The sequence below is a fragment of the Archocentrus centrarchus genome, chromosome 3 (genome assembly GCF_007364275.1).
Source record: "Archocentrus centrarchus isolate MPI-CPG fArcCen1 chromosome 3, fArcCen1, whole genome shotgun sequence".
Lineage (NCBI taxonomy): Eukaryota > Metazoa > Chordata > Actinopteri > Cichliformes > Cichlidae > Archocentrus > Archocentrus centrarchus.
The window spans coordinates 34,613,871-34,635,964 of NC_044348.1; the positions used below are offsets into that span (position 1 = coordinate 34,613,871).

Consider the following 22,094-nt stretch of genomic DNA (forward strand, 5'->3'; position numbering starts at 1 on the left):
CCTAACCCCTAACCCCTAACCCAGCCACACCAGCCAACCTACAGTGAGTCTGCAGGTGTGTAAAATACAGAGTCCAACCTTGTGGTGACTGTTTGTTGTGATTTGGTGCTTTATAAATAAAGTTTAATTGAACTGAAGTTCCCGTCCGTGCTTTGAGATCCTCCCAGTGGTTAAGAGAAGCGACCTGCAACATAGTTTACACTGTACTGTACATACAACAGACATTCAGACACACTTTTCAATTAGATACTTACCTGCTATTTAATAGACAACTGAAAATTACTGTTACTGTTGCATACTCACAATGATATATATCCTAATGACTCATCAGTGTCACATGGATTCAGTAGTCTGACTCTCATTGGGCAGTGCAGCCAGCTCATCATGCAGTCTCAGGTGATTGTGTCTGCTGCAGTTAGGAGTTTGGTGAGTTTGGCAGTTATGAATAAATGACCTCCAAAATCCCAGAAGACGTTATGTTACTAGTAATTACTTCTGTTTTTACTGCACTGGTTAGCAGCTTGTGGGCTGCTGCTTGAACATATGAGACAGATTTTCAGTGTGTGGTTTAATGAGGGTGGCAGGTAAACTTCTTCACCCCTGTAGGAGCTCATCTTCTGTGAATCAGAAAAAAGGTGTCTAAATGTACATTTTTTCAAGCTGGTGTTTGTCTGCTTTTTCTTCCTATCAGTTACTTTATTCTGAACAAGAGAACCGGGTTCCTGATCATCAAGGAGAACGCTCCACCGAGCACCTACCAGTTCCAGGTCCGTGTGTCCGATGGAATCTGGCCAGATGCCGTGTCCACTGTCTCTGTACATGTGAGGGAACTCCGAGATGACGCCATCTATAACTCGGGGTCCCTTCGCCTGGCAGGTGAGATTAACTCTGCAGAGCCATGTGAACATGTAATCCTCCAAGCTGCCACACGGCCAAAATAATAACTTGTTTTTGTAATTTTCAGTACATTTGTTTGAGATATTAAATTCACAAGTGTAAACATTTGGATGCTTAGTCATTTTATTCAGCTTAACCCTCCTTACTCCCCATGGCCTTACGATGCCCCCGAAGCCCAGCCTCTGGTCTGCCTCTAAGAGGCTCGTGTTTAGTTCTTGGTTTGGGACGTATGTTTGATGGTGAAGGTCAGGCAAAGATGTTACATTAATATTAACATTTGTAAACAGTTGGTAGAAACTTTGATTGTGGTAGTTTATTTTGGGCTTTTGCTTTTGGCAGATGTTAATTTTACATCCTGGTTGTATGAAGGGCTGTCCACGGTGACCTGGCCCATGACCTTTGATGCGTCCTCTGCTAAGTTTGAGCCTGTTTCCATGTTTACAGACAGCTCATATTGCCTTTTCTGGTTTTTTAATTGATGTAACTTCAGTCACATGATAAAAAGGATCAAATAACTGACTATCCACCTAAAATAGCAAATAGCCTTCTTTGGGGGAGGCGGTTGGGGCTCAGGGGGGCAGAGCAGGTCATCTATCAACGTAAGGTTCAGCGGATCGATCCCTCAGTCCCTCCAGTCCACATGCCGAAGTATCCCGAACCCATGTTTGCTCTCAGTGCATCCATCAGAGTGCGTGAATGTTAGACAGCGCTTAGGCGTACATAACTGTATGGAATGTGAGCAGGTGAACGAGACTCCAGCAGCATCATTCTTCCTGTCCTGAATTCAGTTGACGTTGGGACAAATGTGCAGAATGCTCTAAATGACAGTGAAGTTAGAGCTGTGAACATTAAACACTGGGAAGTAATAACTTGATCTTTTCCTAAGAGACTGCAGATCCATACAAGTCTGAGATTTAGTTGTGTTTAATTTTCCACCAAGTTTCATCAGCTCTGTATGTGAGTATGAGACCCCCTTTTAGTTCTGCCCTTCCACGCTATCATTTATATCTCAGCACTTGTCGTTCATCCTGCGTTCAGCTCTGATTGATGGTTTGTGACAGTAACAGAGGACCCACACCAGGACCAACTGCTGACTATGTTGGAGAACATGATTATTTTAAGTTTTGTCTCCAGTCATAGAAGATGAATGCAGACTGATTACTGTTTGTTCTACTTGTTTGCTGTGTTTCAGAAATTTGTAAAGGTAGGGTAATGATGTTTTAGGACAAGATTACGCCCATTATTAATTCCTCTGCCCTGACTCGTGGGAATCTCAGCTTCGTCAGTATTCGCACAGAGAAGCCTATTTCCATTACTTATGCTGGTAAAATAATTAGCTGAGGTTTGCTCAGCCAGCACCATTCTCTTCACATGTCGAGCAGCATCCATTCATTACCTGATGTACGGCACATCGGCTGTCTGCTCAGAATTAAATTCGCTTTAGAGAATGGGACATGGCTGAAGGATTTTTATGATTTCAGAGATATTGAAATAGAAGCAGACAGAGAGGCCAGTGGATGCTCTCCAAAGATGAGAGGAGAAAGCAGAGAGAGAGAGAGAGAAGAAAGTGTGGAAGCGCGAGTCGAGCATAAAAGGATTTCCTTCTCATTCTCAAAGAAGGGCTGAGGTAAATTAATGCGCGCCAGAGAAGGTGGAGAACAGCTGGCACGCACAGTCCAATATTGTAGGAGGGAAATGAATGCATGTCCTAAATGTAGACTGTGTTTTTAAGATGAATAATGGAAGCTGAAAGAAAAGAATTGCTAAATTAAATTCTCCATTTTAGTTATTTGTTTTTGTAATTTTTTTATCCATTTAACTTTAAAAATACATTTAGGTTTGTCAGGAGCGTTTCTCTGTAGGGAGCCCCTCACTGACGATTTTTAAATCATCGAAGGGCTCTTAGCTGTAGGATGTATTGGTTTAATAGACCCTGGTTGTAACAGAGGGACTAAAACTGGGAGGCAGAGAGCAGCCGTGTCAGACAGCAGTCTGAAATACTCTGTCACTGCTCAAACGCTTTAACCTGAAGTTCAGCAGGAAAACTGCCAGTGAACGGCTTCAAAACAAAGTGCAGTGACGAGGATTAATGACTCTGAGATCATCATCATCGTCATCTGAGGCTGGCAACACAGGTGTGTGTGTGTGTGTGTGTGTGTGTGTGTGTGGGTGGAGAGTGGGGGGTGGGGGGGGTATGCAACAGTCATTTCCAGGATTTTTGTGGCGCTTCAAAGTAAACACTCATTGATTCTCAGTCTCGGGGATTATGAAAATATTCTACTTATAGCGTTACTTACACCCTCCTTGACATTTTAAATCCCGTTTCGAGAACAAATATGGAATTCAATAAGGTTGCACAAAGAAAGGACTAGTTAAATCTGCCTGCTGAGATTAAGGCTCCCTCTCAGTCTCTCTCTCCATTTCTCAATATTGATGGAAAGGTAAAAAATGTGGTAAAGAAAAAGTCCTTGAAATGTCCACATAACACAAGCAGAGAGTAAAACTCATAGTGCTTGGGGGAGTGCAGAGCGTCAAAAACACGATGAGTAACTGCTTAAAACAAGCTGATGCAGTTTTTGAAGAGGAGGCCTTTATAAACAGACTGGCCTCTGACAGAAGACGCATTGTTGAGAAGAGTGAAAACTCTCTCTCTTCACATCTGTCTGCCCTCAGGGTGGGTGCATTGTGGGATCAATATGCAGAAACTGGGAAGATGTATTAGTTTGAGATTATATGTGAGAATCTGGAGTCTTGCTCACTTCCCTTACTGATCACACCCGTAATCATCATAATGCTGCCTCTGCAGATGGAGTTCATGCTCCTGTTTGTTCCATGAAAGAACAGTTCGGGCATGAAAAGAGTTTTTTCCTCTTCTTGGTCTGTTTAAGGATCCAGATAAGTAGGTTAGGAAAAGGTGATAAGGGCTCATACTGCGTACATGCCACTCCAGCCATGATTGTGGTGCAACCATGGCTTCTTTTTCTTTTGGGCCTGGAGACCCACATGTTTTGAGGGCTCTTTGACTCCACCACCCTCTGGAACACAACCTTGGGGTGATCCGGACCCTACAACACCAGGCAGAAAGCATTCCCGGTGAGGGCAGAAGGGAAACTAAAGGAACACACACATATTAAGAAAAGCCCTCAAAACATGTGGTTACCCCCAACTGGGCTTTCCTCAAAATCAGCCAAGATGCACAGGAAAGAAGACAACCACAAACTAGAGAGAAATGACAAGAGAAACAACATTGTCATCCCTTATGTGGCAACTTGGTCAGAGAACCTTTCTCCAAGCATGACATCCCAGTATCCTTCAAACCAAGGCACACCCTAAGGCAAAAACTGGTCCATCCCAAGGACAAACCCCCCCAAACACAAGATCAGCACGTATTGTCTGCTGTCCAGCAGTGAAGAGTGCTCGGACCTCTACACAAACACACAACATAGAAGAGCCACCTCGACAGGACAAGACTCAGCTGTACATCTGCACCTGAAGGTCAAAGGTCACTCTTTGAGGATGCCAATGTTCCCATTTTGGACCAGGAAGACAGATGGTTTGAAAGAGGAGTAAAAGAAGCCTCTGTGTCCACTGTGAACAACCATCATTGAACGAGGAGGTGGATTACATCACCAACTGTCCCCCACCTACAGTGCTGTCCTGAGCTCCCTCCCCAGACGTCTCAACCCCCCCTCACACCTTGTTCCAGTGACCTCAATAGGTCACATGAAACAATGGAGCGGAGACTTATATTGGTTTGATCTGAAACCACTGATTGAAATGACCCACGCCTCCTTTCACACCTTGGCACATGTGATTATGCACAAGAACAATAGAGGGGTCATAACCACCTCCAGGGGCCTACGCCCACTGGGGTTCAATACCTGGGTCTCTCCACCTTTGGTTTGAGAACTGAAGAAGCCTTTGGGATGAGAGGTGGAACATGTTCAAGAAACAGAAGTCCAGAAGTCTCCTTTTTTCAAGCTCAGAGACTTTAATTAGAGTCTTGTTTGGATACTTAAAATGAAGATTATTTAAACACTCTTACAATCAGTGTGGACTCACTTGGTTCCGGTCTTCCTGTACTCTCTGTGCTGTACTCTCTGTGCTGTACTCTGTGTGCTGTACTCTGTGTGCTGTACTTTCTGTGCTGTACTTTCTGTGCTGTACTTTCTGTGCTGTACTTTCTGTGCTGTACTCTGTGCTGTACTCTGTGACTTGTGCTGTTACTTTCTGTGCTGTACTTTCTGTGCTGTACTTTCTGTGTGTTGTACTTTCTGTGCTGTACTTCTGTGTGTTGTACTTTCTGTGCTGTACTTTCTGTGTGCTGTACTCTGTGCTGTACTCTCTGTGCTGTCAGAACTGTTGTTTGATATTTATGAGCTTCACGTTCAACACGATGATCTATTTCATTTATCGTGGTAACACAATGCAGACACACCAGTGTTCCACAGGCATATACATCAGGCTTCAGACGGTATCTGCAGCACCTTAATAACCCCTGTCAGCATGTACTGCACAGTGGCTGCTATTAATTCTCTCATACACGAGTTCTCACTTCCTGAAAAACTAGACCTGACCTGCGTCTCACATGCAGGTTCCTAAAATGAAGAGTCTGACTCCACCTTTGATTTCAGCCACTCTCATCAATTAACCAGGAGCAGGAGTCGAAGCAGGGATCTGACTGATGCTCGTTTTGACACCGGAAGATCTCCCAGTGGTCAGTGGGATATGCTGTGCTCCACAATCATGTGGGTCGAATGGAAAAACTTCGGCTCGCCAGAGGTTAAAGTCGCCCTCGGATTCTGGAAGAGAGTGTGGAAAGTTTGCCTTCAGCTGCTCCTCACTGAAAGGGTTAAGAACTAAATCTAGTTTTTAGTACACAAATATCGTTTTTGTCAATGATTCACAGGTGTTTGAGTTTCTCATATATGAGAATTTGAAGTTAATCGTGTAATTCAGTGGTTATGATAGAGAAAGAGTCACATTTAATGCAGGTGAGGTTGCAGAGAATTGTTTCATCTGAGTGCCACAAATAAACGCACTTAAATACAAAAAGCTTTGTTTTAAGCTAAAAAAAAAAAAACAGGTTTAATTTCCCTGCCAGACATTTTGCATTTTTTATATAATTACTGGATACAATTGAGTCGAATTTCATAACGTTTACAGCATTTTTCTTTCATTGGAGACAGAATGGCATCAGCCTCTCTTCAGGTTTATTTTATTAAAGCATTTTTGTCAAATGATGCCAGCGTTCTTAGAATATTCCACGTAATGAGTCAGTCTTCAGCCGAGTGTGAAGCGGCTGGCATTGAGAATCAGCACCTCTAAGCCTGAGCCATGGTCCTCAGCCGAAAAGGGTGGAGTGCCATCTCCGGCTCAGGAACGAGTTCTTGCCTCAAGTGGAGGAGTTTAAGTATCTCGGGGTCTTGTTCACGAGTGATGGGAGAAGGGAACGGGAGATCGACAGGCGGATCGGGGCTGCTTCTGCAGTGATGCGGACGCTGCACCGGTCCATCGTGGTGAAGAGGGAGCTTAGCGTAAAAGCGAAGCTCTCGATTTACCGGTCGATCTACGTTCCTACCCTCACCTATGGTCACGAGCTTTGGGTAGTGACCGAAAGAATAAGATCGCGAATACAAGCGGCAGAAATGAGTTTCCTTCGAAGGGTGGCTGGCCTTTCCCTTAGAGATAAGGTGAGGAGTGCGGCCATCCGGGAGGGGCTCAGAGTAGAGCCGCTGCTTCTCCACATCGAAAGGAGCCAGTTGAGGTGGCTCGGGCATCTGATTAGGATGCCTCCTGGCCGCCTCCTGGGTGAGGTGTTCCGGGCATGTCCCACCGGGAAGAGGCCCCGTGGTAGACCCAGGACACGCTGGAGAGATTATGTATCTCGGCTGGCCTGGGAACGCCTTGGGGTCCCTCCGGATGAGCTGGAGGAGGTGGCTGGGGAGAGGGAAGCCTGGGCTTCTCTGCTTAGGCTTCTGCCCCCGCGACCCGGCCCCGGAATAAGCGGAAGAAAATGGATGGATGGATGGATGGATTCAGTCTTCAGAAAATCCTCATTTGTTTGACCCTTCTGAAGAACCACTAAAAGCCATGATAACAGACTGTTTTGTCTCGGTCATTCATATTTAAGGGAATCATAGTATGTAAGTATTTAGCCAGTTTGTGTCTGTTTGAGGAACAGCTGTGGCTCAGAAGGTAGAGGATCTGGCTCCCTCCGGTCTGCATATCAAAGTGTCCTTGGGCGCGATACTGAACCCATATAAATGCCCCGGATCCACCTCAGTGTGTGATAGAGAATAAACTGTGAATGTGGCATGTAGCGTAAAGCCCTTGAGTGGTTGATAAGACAGAAAAGTGCCATATAAATGCAGTCCATTTACCATTTATTTGTGTGAAATCACAAGCCTTGAGGCAGGAGGGCATCTGTGCACTGCCTCCAATGAAGCCTCTGGGAAGGAGAAAGCAGAAGTCAGTTGTGAGGTTGGATCAAAGCCAGGTGCAAAGGCTGCCACACTGCGTTAGGAGTTACTACCCCCCCCCCCCCCCCCCCAGCCCCTCTCCCTCCTGACTGTCTCTCTGTCTGCCTGTGTCCTTGTTTCTCCCCCTGGACTGACTGATGGGAGCTGACATTAGCCTCGATCCCTCACGTTGTATCCGCTGAGCCCTCTCTGAGCCCCCTGTCTTGTCTCTTAATGCCTAGGCTCTGTCTCCTCCTCTGCACTCACAAACCTAATCACCCTGCCCTCCCCTCTTATATATGTGTGCGCTCTTTTACTTCACTCTCTGTGAGGACTTTGAGACTCGGTGCTCCGATTACGATGACATTTTTGGATGTAGAGGAGTTTATATTAGCGCTGGTCCTCACATTACAATATTGGCTCCCATTTACATCTTAACATGCACGATTAAAATGTTTTAATTAACAGCTCTAACTGCTTTCGTCCACTCTGGCCTCAAAGATATTTCTTCCTTCCAGGATTTGCCTTCTGTAGCACAAAATTCCCCAGAATAAATCCAGTTGATCTAAGGAACAGTTACCCAAAGCCTCATCTTAGCTTCATCTGAACTTTGAAATTCAGTTTTTACAGTTGTCTGAGATCTTATGCTGGAATTCCATTAGGATACACGCACTGAGTGAGTAAGACTAGATATATGAAGAGCCTTTGCATTGAAGGAGCTCTGCAGAGACCTAAAACTGCTCCTGCAAGAGTCTGCCAACAATGTGACTCAAATGAAGCCAGGAAATAAATTTTTGTTTTACCTTTTCGTTCCAATCAGGGAATTGGGCTCGTGCAGTGCATTGGCTTTGTCTCTGTCTGTCCTCTCACTTTGTTCAGATTCTTCCAGTTCATGACATTTGACATTTATGATTGGCACTGACAGATTTATTCTTATGTTATGTGGTAAAGTAATCAAAACAGCCCAAACCTGACAGACTCTGGTGACTCATTGATTTTTTTTTGTTTGTTTTAATTATTGTTATTAGTTGGGTTTTTATAGCTGGTGTTACCAGCGGGTTGAAGCTGTCTTTGAACACTGGTTGGCCTTTTTTTAAATGTTAGATGATGCATTGTAATAAAAGAGAGATGAAAAATTTGGGTCTTAAATGGGATGTTTAACACACACAGCTGAACCAAACAGTTCTGTATGGATCACTTTAGTGATACGTAAGAATCAAATGATTGACACCTGATTGTCTTTGCTAATAATGACGTGAATATCGTCCTCCTTACATTGAGCTCCAGATTACACAAATTACAAACTTTGAATTTGTCTCAGTTTGCTTTTAGTGACTTAAACTCAAAACAATCTGAATCTGCCTGATTAGAAAATGATCAAATGGTCTTCTGTGGCGTCATCCTAGGAGAAGCGACCTGATTCTCCTGCTGCAGGATGGAAACAAACTGCCTTAAAGAAAGACCACCATGTCTACTCGAAGAAAGAAAGCAAAGCCATGAAACGGGTACTAGTGATACTCACATGAAGGAAACATGGCTGCTGAGCTAACAGAGGAGCACACTGAGACCTCCCAAAGGCCACTTTAGCCAGAGTGAAGCCGCTCTAAGGGATGTACTGGAGCACACAACAAAACTGGAACAAGAAGGAAGAGACTGAGAGAAGTAACATTTCAGCATTCGCACCAAACTGCCGACTGAACGACCTGTCACATGGAGTGAAAGGAGGGGAAGAGAAGAACAATATGATTATAATACAAAACCTGATGCTCACATCACCTAACTAATGGAGGAATTCGACCCATGTGCCAAAAGAGCTCACAGATCCCTGATGTATTAATGAATTTGTCATGGCCGGGGAGGAAACAGGCGAGGAATGGCTGACACGAAGGACTCCAGAAGTCAGCGTAACTTAAAAGGGATTTATTTAAGCAGGGGGAAAACAAATACAAAATCTTGGAAGGGAGACGACGGGCAAACACAGGGAACACACGGGCACACAACATCAACGACGCCGACAAGGAACACATGGAAACTGAGGGCTTAAATACACACTGGGTAATCAGGGCAAGAGGAAACAGCAGGGAACAACAGGTGAGGCAAATGAAACTAATTACACAGGGAAGCAAAGCTGAACACAAAGCACAGGAAACCAGACTGTCAAAATAAACAGGAAGTGACAACCAAGGAACATACTGACTAAACAGGCACAGACTCAGGACAGAGACGCAGAACATATCACAACACATCAACCTACTGGGAGGACACACTCAGGAAATTAACACAAAACGCTGGGCCAACGGCCCAGGACATGACAGTACCCCCCCCCTCAAAGGCCGGCTCCCGACGGCCAAAAACAAGAAACAAAACCAGACCAGGGCGGGGAGGCGGGGGACCAGGAAGGAGGGCCCGAAACAAAACAGACAGGGGAGCAAACAAAGTCAGGAACAAACCCAAAAACAAAAGGAAGCACTGGAGCAAGGGTAGAGCACAGGGCAAAAACAATAAGCACAAGGAACCGAACAAAGAAAAGCAATGGCACAAGCTGAATACAGTCCAAAAACCAGAGCAAAAACACGGGGATGAGAAAACAAAAAAAAAAAAAAAAAACAACCGGATGAAACAAAAGCGACGGCACAAGGCCGGAGAGCTCCAATGTCCAAACAGGGGGTCGAAACAAGGAACAGTCCAGGAGCTATGACAAAACAAAAACAGCAGGGGAAAAAAACAGTCCACAGTTCAGGGGAGTCAGTGGGAAATCCAAAACAAAAAACACACAGTTCAGGAGGCCGCAGAGGCCAAGGGCCACAAGCAAAGTCCCAACGAGGGAGGCCGACCGCGCTCACAGCGGCGGCGGCGGCGAGGGACGAGAAGGAATCACTGGAGGCCGACCGCGCTCCCAGCAGCGGCGGCGACGACGAGGGGGAGTCCCTGGAGGCCGACCGCGCTCCCAGCGGCGACGACGAGGAGGAGTCACTGGAGGCCGACCGCGCTCCCAGGCGGCGACGACGAGGAGGAGTCACTGGAGGCCGACCGCGCTCCCAGCGGCGACGACGAGGAGGAGTCACTGGAGGCCGACCGCGCTCCCAGCGGCGGCGGGCGACGACGAGGAGGAGTCACTGGAGGCCGACCCGCGCTCCAGCGGCGGCGGCGACGACGAGGAGGAGTCACTGGAGGGCCGACCGCGCTCCCAGCGGCGGCGGCGGAAGACGAGGAGAAGACACTGGAGGCCGACCGCGCGGCATGCGGCGGCGACGAGGAGGGGTCACTGGAGGCGACCGTGCTCCCAGCGGCGACGGCGACGAGGAGGGGTCACTGGAGGCCGACCGCGCTCCCAGCGGCGGCGGCGACGAGGAGGGGTCACTGGAGGCCGACCGCGGGGCATGCGGCGGCGGCGACGGGGAGCAGACACTGGAGGCCGACCGCGGGGCATGCGGCGGCGGAGAAGGGCGACCCCGGGCTCTGGTGGGGAACCCTCGGGTGACGTGGAGCGCTCGGACTGAGCAGAGACCCCCACCGGCTCGGACTGAGCGGGACCCCCTGGCTCGGAGCGCTCGGACTGAGCGGAGACCCCCATCGGCTCGGACTGAGCGGGACCCTCGTGCGCGGAGTGCTCGGACTGAGCGGGACCCTCTGGCGCGGAGCGCTCGGACTGAGCGGAGACCCCCATCGGCTCGGACTGAGCGGGACCCTCTGGCGCGGAGCGCTCGGGACTGAGCGGGAGACCCCCATCGGCTCGGACTGAGCGGGACCCTCTGGCGCGGAGCGCTCGGACTGAGCGGGACCCTCTGGCGCGGAGCGCTCGGACTGAGCGGGACCCCCTGGCTCGGACTGAGCGGAGACCCCCATCGGCTCAGACTGAGCGGGACCCTTCTGGCGCGGAGCGCTCGGACTGAGCGGAGACCCCCATCGGCTCGGACTGAGCGGGACCCTCTGGCGCGGAGCGCTCGGACTGAGCGGGGGCCCTCTGGCGCGGAGCGCTCGGACTGAGCGGGGCCCTCTGGCGCGGAGCGCTCGGAGTGAGCGGAGACCCCCATCGGCTCGGAGAGTGAGCGGAGACCCCCATCGGCTCGGATGAGCTGAGCCATGGGCTGAACGGGGCCTACATAGTGAGGCACCGGATGCGTAGGCTGGACCGCGGAACAGGGCACACTGCTGCTTTATTGAGCAGCAGGGGCTGCTCGGGGAATAGCGAGGTGCAGGGGACTGCGTGGGGAAGCAGGCCGGGGAGACGACTGGCTGCGTGGAAGCAGGCCGGGAGACGACTGGCTGCGTGGAAGCAGGCGGGAGACGACTGGCTGCGTGGAAGCAGGCCGGGAGACGACTGGCTGCGTGGAAGCAGGCGGCCGGGAGACGACTGGCTGCGTGGAAGCAGGCCGGGAGACGACTGGCTGCGTGGAAGCAGGCCGGGAGACGACTGGCTGCGTGGAAGCAGGGGGAGACGACTGGCTGCGTGGAAGCAGGCCGGGAGACGACTGGCTGCGTGGAAGCAGGCCGGGAGACGACTGGCTGCGTGGAAGCAGGCCGGGAGACGACTGGCTGCGTGGAAGCAGGCCGGGAGCCAGAGAGAGCGGGCTGTGAGCTAGGGAGATCTGGCTGCGTGGAAACAGACCGCGAGCTAGGGAGATCTGGCTGCGTGGAAACAGACCGCGAGCGAGAGAGAGCAGACTGCGTGGAAGCAGACCGCGAGCGAGAGAGAGCAGACTGCGTGGAAGCAGACCGAGAGCTAGGGAGATCTGGCTGCGTGGAAGCAGACCGAGCGCTAGGGAGATCTGGCTGCGTGGAAGCAGACCGAGCGCTAGGGAGATCTGGCTGCGTGGAAGCAGACCGAGCGCTAGGGAGATCTGGCTGGCTGCGTGGAAACAGACCGAGAGCTAGGGAGATCTGGCTGCGTGGAAACAGACCGAGAGCTAGGGAGATCTGACTGCGTGGAAACAGACCGAGAGCTAGGAGATCTGGCTGCGTGGAAACAGACCGAGAGCTAGGGAGATCTGGCTGCGTGGAAACAGACCGAGAGCTAGGGAGATCTGGCTGCGTGGAAACAGACCGAGAGCTAGGGAGATCTGGCTGCGTGGAAACAGACCGAGAGCTAGGGAGATCTGGCTGCGTGGAAACAGACCGAGAGCTAGGGAGATCTGGCTGCGTGGAAACAGACCGAGAGCTAGCTGACACTGGGGCCTGAGAGGGAGCTGACACTACAGAAGGAGCAGGAGCTGAGGGAACTGGGACCAAAACCGAAGGAACTAAGACAGGGGCTGAGGGAACTGACTGAGAGGGCACTGAAACAGCTGACACTGGGGACCGAGGAAGAGTTACTGGAGCTGACTGAAGGCGAGGGAGAGTGACTGGAGCTAGAGCTGACTGAGACCCTGCTGCTGCAGCTAACACAGAAAACCGAATGCGAAGGCTTGGACCTGGCTGCCCCCACCCGCGGAACAGGTGCGAGTGCCGAGGTCAGCCCGTCCGTGGCTGCCCCCACCCGCGGAACAGGTGCGAGTGCCGAGGGTCAGCCCGTCCGTGGCCGCCCCCACCCGCGGAACAGGTGCGAGTGCCGAGGTCAGCCCGTCCGTGGCCGCCCCCACCCGCGGAACAGGTGCGAGTGCCGCGGTCAGCCCGTCCGTGGCCGCCCCCACCCGCGGAACAGGTGCGAGTGCCGAGGTCAGCCCGTCCGTGGCCGCCCCCACCCGCGAACAGGTGCGAGTGCCGAGGTCAGCCCGTCCGTGGCCGCCCCACCGCGGAACAGGTGCGAGTGCCGAGGTCAGCCCGTCCGTGGCCGCCCCCACCCGCGGAACAGGTACAGGGGCAGGGGAAGCTGGAGCTAAGGGAGCTGGAGCAGGGTGAACAGAGGGAGCTGGAGCTAACTGAGGGGTCTGGGACTGCGACTGAGGAGGAGCTGGAGCTACAGCTGACATGGAACACTGCGACTGAGGGGGAGCTGGAGCTACAGCTGACATGGAACACTGTGACTGAGGGGGAGCTGGAGCTACAGCTGACATGGAACACTGCGACTGAGGGGGAGCTGGAGCTACAGCTGACTTGGAACACTGCGACTGAGGGGGAGCTGGAGCTACAGCTGACTTGGAACACTGCGACTGAGGGGGAGCTGGAGCTACAGCTGACTGGGAAGACTGCGACTGAGGGGGAGCTGGAGCTACAGCTGACTGGGAAGACTGCGACTGAGCAGGCGCTACAGCTGACTGAGGCGAGAGTGGCTGGGGAGGAGCATGGCGACGCCGGGAGCGCTGCTTCCTTCGCGTTCTGTTGGAGTGGGAAGCACGATTCTCAGCATCCAGGATGTCCACCAGCAGAGGTGAATCAATAATCTCCACATCATCTGGCAGCCAAGAGAGGTCTGGGGAGGCGGTGGGCTGTGGGTTGAAAGGATGAAAAGGACGAGGTGGGAGAGGTGAGTTGAAGGGATGACGGCGGCTCCGGAAAGCGAGGCAGCGCCTGTGGTGCTGAGCTGCAGTGGTGCGGAGGAGACGACGGAGGTGAGATGACCGGCTGCAGGAGAGGTGAATTAGTGATGGCTTGGAGGAAAAAGGTTGTGTCCTTGCCCTGGACAGGGCGACCAATATTATACAGTTTAGCTTGTAAGTTTTTCCGGAGCATGATTATGGAATGGGCAAGGGAGGCAGTGTCAGGATGGGTGAGGAGCCAAGTGGAGGAAGAAAAAAGTCTGCAGCAGAAAATTGCCTGAATAATCTGACGGGGTTCATCAGTGGCATGAATGATGTTCCTGGAGAGATCTATGAGCTCCAAAATCACTTCCTCTTGCTCGGAGGGGCTCCTGGTATCCGCGGGGTCCATAGTCTGGTCGCGTCGTTCTGTCATGGCCGGGGGAGGAAACAGGCGAGGAATGGCTGACACGAAGGACTCCAGAAGTCAGCGTAACTTAAAAGGGATTTATTTAAGCAGGGGGAAAAACAAATACAAAATCTTGGAAGGGAGACGACGGGCAACACAGGGAACACACGGGCACACAACATCAACGACGCGACAAGGAACACATGGAACTGAGGGCTTAAATACACACTGGGTAATCAGGGCAAGAGGAAACAGCAGGGAACAACAGGTGAGGCAAATGAAACTAATTACACAGGGGAAGCAAAGCTGAACACAAAGCACAGGAAAACCAGACTGTCAAAATAAACAGGAAGTGACAAACCAAGGAACATACTGACTAAACAGCACAGACTCAGGACAGAGACGCAGACATATCACAACACATCAACCTACTGGGAGGACACACTCAGGAAATTAAACACAAAACGCTGGGCCAACGGCCCAGGACATGACAGAATTGGCACTTTTTGTACAAAACGTTGACTGTTGTGGGATTCCATCAGAAGTTAAATGTCATACCTATAAACTCAAATGACATGTCAGAGTGATGCTGTTCAGATTTTCTGTCTCGAGAGATTCTCAGACTCTTGCTCTTTAATGCAGCAAAATGGCAACATTAAGAGTGTAAATGATGATGATCAATTACAGATTCCTCCTTATGAACATAATGAACTGGCATATATGTGACCCAGTTCCTTAAGCTGATGAAGAACCATCAGATCCATCAGTCTGTCTGAGGCACTGATTTATTTATTATTTTTTTAATCTCAGGCTCTGATGTTGGTGGCCTACACAGGTAGCTGGAGCATTTACATTTCTAGTCTGATCATGGATTTAGAAACATGGGGATTATCATAACCTCTGACCAATCACAGGTGTTCAAAGCTGTGGAAACTGTGGATCTCTAATAGGATGAGTAGAAACAATACGAACTCTGTGTTCCAGTCTTTACCTATAGAAGTCCTTAGCTCTACATTTATATCTATTATAAATGGGTATCTAACTTCATGTGGGGGGGGGACCCCAAAAACATTAAATTAATTAAAAAAAAAGACCCTCTGTGGGGCCTAAATCTGTCCAACCTGAAGAAATGCTTTGAAGCAGCCCAGCTCCAGTCAGTGGATATCTCAACGTAGACATCTGTGTTGGGATGGAACTGAGTGAATGCTCAGACATATTTATCGATATCATCCCGTTCAAGAGTCAAGATATCTGGAGAGGACAAACCACCTGAAAAATACAGTCTGCTCTAAGAAAGAAGCTAAGACTCCTGACTTCAGCTTCTAGAGCAGGTGAGGATTTCACATGATTCTCACTTTCTTCCCTCCAAACTCAAAGCAGGGTTTAGAAAGTGGGAAGAAAAAAGCCTCAATAATGTTGTGCCAGCTGTTTCAAGCAGAGGACTTGATGTCCTTTGAGCAGCTTCAGCACAAATATGACCCTTCAGAACATTATTTTTTTAGGTACCAACAGTTGAGACACAAAGCTACGCGCCTTGCCATCAACTATGGAACAATTCATTATGTTAACATGATGAATTGGAGCTATTAAAAAGAAGATCATATACTACATATGTAAGATATTAGAAGAGGAACCAGAACAATTTGGACAAAAATGGGAACTGGAGATGAAAACGTGGCAATGATCCTGTGCACAGGGACATAGAATAACAAACAGCCCTACATGGAAAGAACTTGAGTGGAAAGTTTAAGATGAGCTTTATTAAAACTGCTTTTGCCGCATGGAAATTTGGGAACATCTCAGATCAGAGCTCAGGGGGCTGTGGCCTGGTAAGAGACCAGATACATGTACATATCTTTTTACTGGCAAAATATAGAAAATGAAATTAGAAATAAAACTGTCCCCAGAACCATGGGAATACTACCAGAAGGATTAAAAGGCAACAATTGGATTTTCCTACTGAGTCTTGTCATTGGTTGGTAAGATGATCCCAGTCTCCTGGCTGAGGCTACAGCAGTGGATTAAGGAGGAGGTGAGGGTGGTTTATCATATGGAACACATAACTGCAAGATTACAACTAAAAGCATATTCTCAATAAAATGGGTCCCAGTTACCTCATATTTCCTCTAAGATCTAAGAGAAACAGAATCATGTTGTTGGTGCTACCACTCATGTTGCTCCTCATACATCTAATTCAGCTGTAATTGATACATGTTTGTAACTTTATAACTATATAATCTGAGTTTTGTTCGGAGTGTTGAATGCCATTATTTGTTACTTTGCTTTCCACGGGCTGGCTGTTGGTTTAGTTGCACCTATGCTGTGTCTGTGAAAGGAGCCGTGAGTAATCTGATTGGATTTGATGAATGAAAAGTTAAAAGAAAAAGAAAATTATTTATCCAGCAGAAGTGCCACACAAAGCTTTCTCTTTGACACTCTGCTTGATCCTTTACTGTTATTTCTGCTGAGCTTTCTGAGCTGCGTTGACTCGTTACTTCTCCTGCAACATTTTAACCTTTCGTTCACCGCCGTTGGTCACCGCCGTGGGCTCCATGAGCCTCCTCATTGCTGATCTATGTCCAGGATGCTGTCATGGCTTCATAACACATCAGAAGTCTTTAGATACGGGAAAACTGCTCATATTTTGAATGGAACGTCGCTATAACATGGATCTAAGTTAGAAGCTGGATTCAGTGGAGGGATTGATCAGATCTAATTTGTACTAAAATTATTTAAATGAATATGATCTGGGTCCAGTCTGGCCTATTTAAGAATAATGGAATATTACAGTTGGTCTGATTACTTCTTGCCTTCTACTCTTTTTCTGTACTTTCCATCCACTGTCAGTCACTCCCAATGGACTCCTGTACAGTGTGAATTCTCCTGTAGGCGTACATCTGTACTTACTGAAATCTGATTTTTGCTGGTGCCTAAAACATCTCCTACGTGCTAATATTAAAAATCAAATGAGTTTAACTGCCCTTTGCCTACTTACGGTGCCACACGGGAAGTTTCTGATTGTGGTGCCAGAATTAAGAGGGGCTTCTTTAATAAGTCAACATTGCCCCACACGCCTGCAAGAATCTGACTTCAACTGTGTGCATATAAACAGTACCGGCTTCTGGTTATTATTCATGATGGCTTTGATCCAAAAATTCATGACAAGTGGCATCTCATGGGAGCTGCAGGGTCGTCTACTGCCAGAGATTCAGATACTACTGACCAGTCACTCACTGTGCTGGTCAGTAAATGTTGGTCAGGTGTGTGCTCCTTCCTGATGGACTAAAACTCTCTTTAATTTTAACTCTGACACGTTAAACAGCTGCAGCCGACAAAACGAGTGATATTTTATTTCTCTTAGTCTGCTGCTTTCATGATTAGAACTGAACACGAAAGTGTGCGAACCCTTATTGACAGAATTAAAATCTCCCTGCACGACCTTCACCAGGAAACACACTGCAGGCACGATCAGGAAGAACAAGCAGGAAAACAAAACGCAAAATAACTTACAAACAAATGATTTTATCAGATAAAGTGAGCCTTTTAAAATCATTTATTATCATAGCTCCAGTCTGGAGTGTTGTGGACTATTTTTTACTTTAGCAGTTTGAAAATAATTGGATTTATCCTTGAGCAGAGGCGGAAATAATGAGGCCACTTACAGTTCCAAATCTGTGTGTGTGTGTGTGTGTGTGTGTGTGTGTGTGTGTGGTCAGACATCACAGCGAAGGAGTTCATCGAACTGAGGGGTAAGCAGCGGAGCCGCTACGAGCTGCTGGTGGACTTCCTGTCTGAGATGCTCTCCGTTCCGCCTGATGATGTCAACATCTTCAGCCTGATGGACGTAAAGGAGCGGATGCTGGACGTTCGCTTCGCTGTGCACAGCGGCCCATCGTTCCTGCAGCCTGAGAAAATGCACGGTTACCTGGCCGCTCACAAGCAAAAGGTAAGTTCTTCTCTGCGACCTTCAGCCTTTTGTCCACACTGACCACTCGAGGTGTTTGTAATAAAATCCTCTCAGCCTGATTTTGCTGTCTGATCTGTTGTGACTCCAGCTCTCCATTGATTGACAACACTGACAACCTACTGACTGATGCTCACCTAATCTAACCAAGTGCACCTCAGAGACTAAACTCACTTGTAAGTCAAGTCACTAACATCTCACATGTATGTGAGCAAGCCTTCAAATCTCTCTCTCTCTCTGTGGTTGCACTTCTTGGTTACAAGCAGAAGTTTAGCCTCCAGCAGTGTTTTGGCTGACCGTCTGCATTAAATTGTAAGATATCAGGTGCCAGTCAAAATCTGTGATGTTTTCTCAGTTTGTTGGATGCAGGACTGACAGTCACAATTCTACACAAAACGCAGTACACACATCAAAAACCGGGATTTCTCAGACGACCCTCAACATGGAGGCGTAGATGGTGACTAACTCAGTTTGTTCACAGCTAAGACTGAGGTATGGTACCATGCAGCCACACCAAAGCCGCCTTCTCCACAGGAGTCTTGGGTCATTTGAGTTTTGATTAAATTGATTTAATAACGTACTGTTGTAACCTTACCACTATATTACAGCTTTGTTACTACTGCAACCGAGCCTGAAACTGGAAATCAATGGGTCAACTTTAGATAGCTTTCTGTACTTTTGTCCACTTTCACCCTGGTGTCAGTGGACCTGGAGGCGTTTTCCATGAAATGTATTTAAAGTATCTCTAATGATGGGAAACTTGCTCTCTTCTCTGGTAAAACACATTTGACCTGAATTCTCACAGTCTCTGAGTTTGAGAGAGAAGATTTAAACAATCCATATCTTTTCCAGAATCACTGTGGTTTCACCCATCAAATGCCACACTGTGGCTGTATTGTGCACAGCTGTCTCATTTCACACCTGTAGCACACAGTGAACTTGCCACTGAGACAGAGGAACCAGTCAAAGTACAGCAGCTGTCAATCCAGGAAGCAGAATGATGTCATTGCTGCTTGATGGCCGTGTAGGTGGCTGGAAAAAAGCGCAGCAGCGTATCCTGACATGGGGATGCTCATCCGGCTATCTATCAAACCACTAGTTGTTGTCCATAAACAATAAGCTGTCATAAATGGGGAAAACCTGTCTCACCTGCTTTCACAGCAGCGTAGGTGGTGCTGACATGCAGCAGTAATATTCACTGCGCAGTGCTTTCTGCTGTGATCTCTATTGCTTGAAAACAGCTCCACTTTGCAGTCCTGACAGGCCAATTGACCTACAAAAACAACCCCAGTACATCAGTTGTCTGTATTTCCACACAGACAGTTTAAGTGAAATAAGCTGCTTTCTGTGGATTATGATTTTCTGCTTACAGCTGGTTCAGATCATTAATTCAATCAAAATCATTATTAGACAGCCTAATCCTGAGTTTTATGCTGATGATATCATTGTGTATTTATATGTCGACTGCACAACAGAACGAGCTGCACACCTGCAGTTCGGTCCGTAAGTATTTCACCATTTATGTTTTTTAAATGCTGCCTCTGTATACGGTTACAGTGCAGACGTTCAGGTTTATTTGAAGGGCTTTAACAAACAAACTGCATTAACGATTTAGGAATTTCAGCCTCTTTTATACATAGTTCCCCTTTTACAGAAGCGCAAACATAATCGGACAATTAAGAACAATTGTTCCCTTTTATTCCATGGCAAATTATGGAAGATTAAAGATCTGAAGTTAACATTTGGTAGCTGTTTCACTTGTTGTTTATTCTCCATATATTTATGGACCTAATGGTACATGTTAATGTACCTTTTTTTAAAAATGAGAACAGTGATGTTCCTGCTCGTAGCTCTGCTGTAAGCAGCTGTCCAGCTGTGAGAAATGATAGACACAAAAAGTAATTATTAAAGACTGAAACTGATATTAACTGATTATAAATAAATTACTTTGTATGCTTGTACTGTTCTTAAACTACTGAATACTGTCCAACACTACCTATTTGTTCAGTATACAGCTGTCACGCTGATTACTGTTAAATGAGAAGGATGGATGGTCTTATGGCGTCTAGCAGCCATTAGTTATATCTGTCTTTGTAAGGTTAACTGTCTAATCAGTTTCAAATATCTGACATTCTTAGTTGAGGTCAGAGGTAACTATTGAATCATGGGAGAGATTGGATTCTGGGAATACTTGTTCTGCTACTGTGCACCTAAAACTGTGATGAGCTGAAAGTATTTCTCACTGTTTCAGACGTGTGGTTGTGTAAGGGAAATGGCTGTTTTAAGTAAATTGATTTTCTTGAGTCTGTGTTGATGCAATTTGTTCAGGTCTCTCCAGCAAAAGAAACCTCGATTTCTGGCACAAATAAACTTAACCAAGTAACTAAGTAAAAACAGATGCTCATTTGTTCTGACAACTTCATTTATTTATTCTGCACCACATTAGTGGTTGTGCATGACAAGGAAACAGGATGCAACAGCCAAGTGAGGCATCAAAAGTGTCTGAGAAATTGATGGATTTAGGTCATTTTCATCTACATCGTGTCTCATTAAAGTGGAAAGCAAAGCTCACAGTGAAAGACACCAGCCTTGACATCCAAACTCTTCAACTTAATTTCTTTTTGCGCAGCACTTCAGTAAGGATGCTTTCATATTTTGACTGCCATTTTTTTAAGTGCAGGGGTGAAAGATTGATGCCCTTTTCATTATCTTACATTAGCCAGGAAATAAATATGTGACGAGGCTGATGATGCAAATGGAAGTGTAGCAGCATCTGTCAGACATATGATCTGCCATTCTGAGTGCATTTAACGTACCATTTAGCATTTTGTTAGGAAAGAAAGAAATTCTGTTGGTTTTACATTTCTCTAACCTATTTTTACCCACTAACACTGGTTTCTCCAGCCAAGTAACCAGTAACTGACCAGTTATCATTTATAATTTTGTGCACTTACTAATTAGCGGTCTAATATTAAATGCATTTGAACAGATATTCTCAAGTCTGCATGCTACATGTCAAATAAGTCATGCAGTGATAGCTCCAATAAAGTAATCATATTAACTGGTGCTTAAAATGTTACTACTGTAGATAGAAAAACATTGACGTGAACGTCGTCTGTCTCACAAACGTGTCGCTCTCCAAACACTCAGTCTTGGAGATAACACACAGGTCCTGTTGTCCATGCCCAGAATTTTCTAAGGTTTAAAAGGTTGAAGTAAAATAACTTTTATTTTCATGGTCATTTAAATTTTTTGCAGTAGCTTCATCTCTCGTGAGTCGGGTGGGTGATATGTTTGCGTATCCAGATAACGATGTGCTTCTTACTGCAACAAACGAGGATGATGTGTCTGTTTTCCAGCTGAGTTGTGACCAGAAATATGAGTTAAATGGAGGTTCCTGTGTTAAATTCAGGTGTCCTGTAAATCCAGAGTCTGGACTGGATCCCAGATGATGTTCAGTTTGGCTCTAGTTCATGGCCCTCCACAACTGTGTACCAAATATCAGATGAATTCAGCAGGATTAGAGGGAGATGCACCTGTAGACAGCGTGTACATTTGAGTCTTTTCTGGGTTATCTTTGTTTTGTTTGACCCAATTATGGCAAAAGTGTAATAAGGTGATCCAGGGGTCACTGGCCATCTTTCATGCAAATTCAGTATGAATCGCTATGACTGGTAGTTTTACTGCATACTCTTAACAGCAAACATACCTATAGTAAAACCCTGTTCTAGCTTTGGTGGCGGGTAAAAAGTAGGGACAGGAAACACTCTGCTGGAAAATTGACTGCGACAAGAGTCATATTTTGGCACAAGATGAGAAACTTATGGCTGAGAGCAGTCGTGTGATTTCAGAATATTGATTTGAATTTAATAGGATGGTTAAACAGTAGCACAAAATCTACTGAGATATGCAGGCAACCTGCTGAAGATGTTAAAAAATGCAAACTTGTTGCAGACGGTAATTTTATC

At 47.3% G+C, this 22,094-nt stretch overlaps 1 protein-coding gene across 1 annotated transcript in view; it reads left to right on the plus strand.

The window, feature by feature from the left end:
• LOC115778226 (neural-cadherin-like) overlaps positions 1–22,094 on the plus strand; it is a 319,537-nt gene that overhangs the window by 187,926 nt on the left and 109,517 nt on the right. Inside the window, 2 exon segments of the mRNA XM_030726290.1 lie at positions 692–876; positions 17,879–18,108. Of these exon segments, the coding sequence (XP_030582150.1) occupies positions 692–876; positions 17,879–18,108 (415 nt within the window).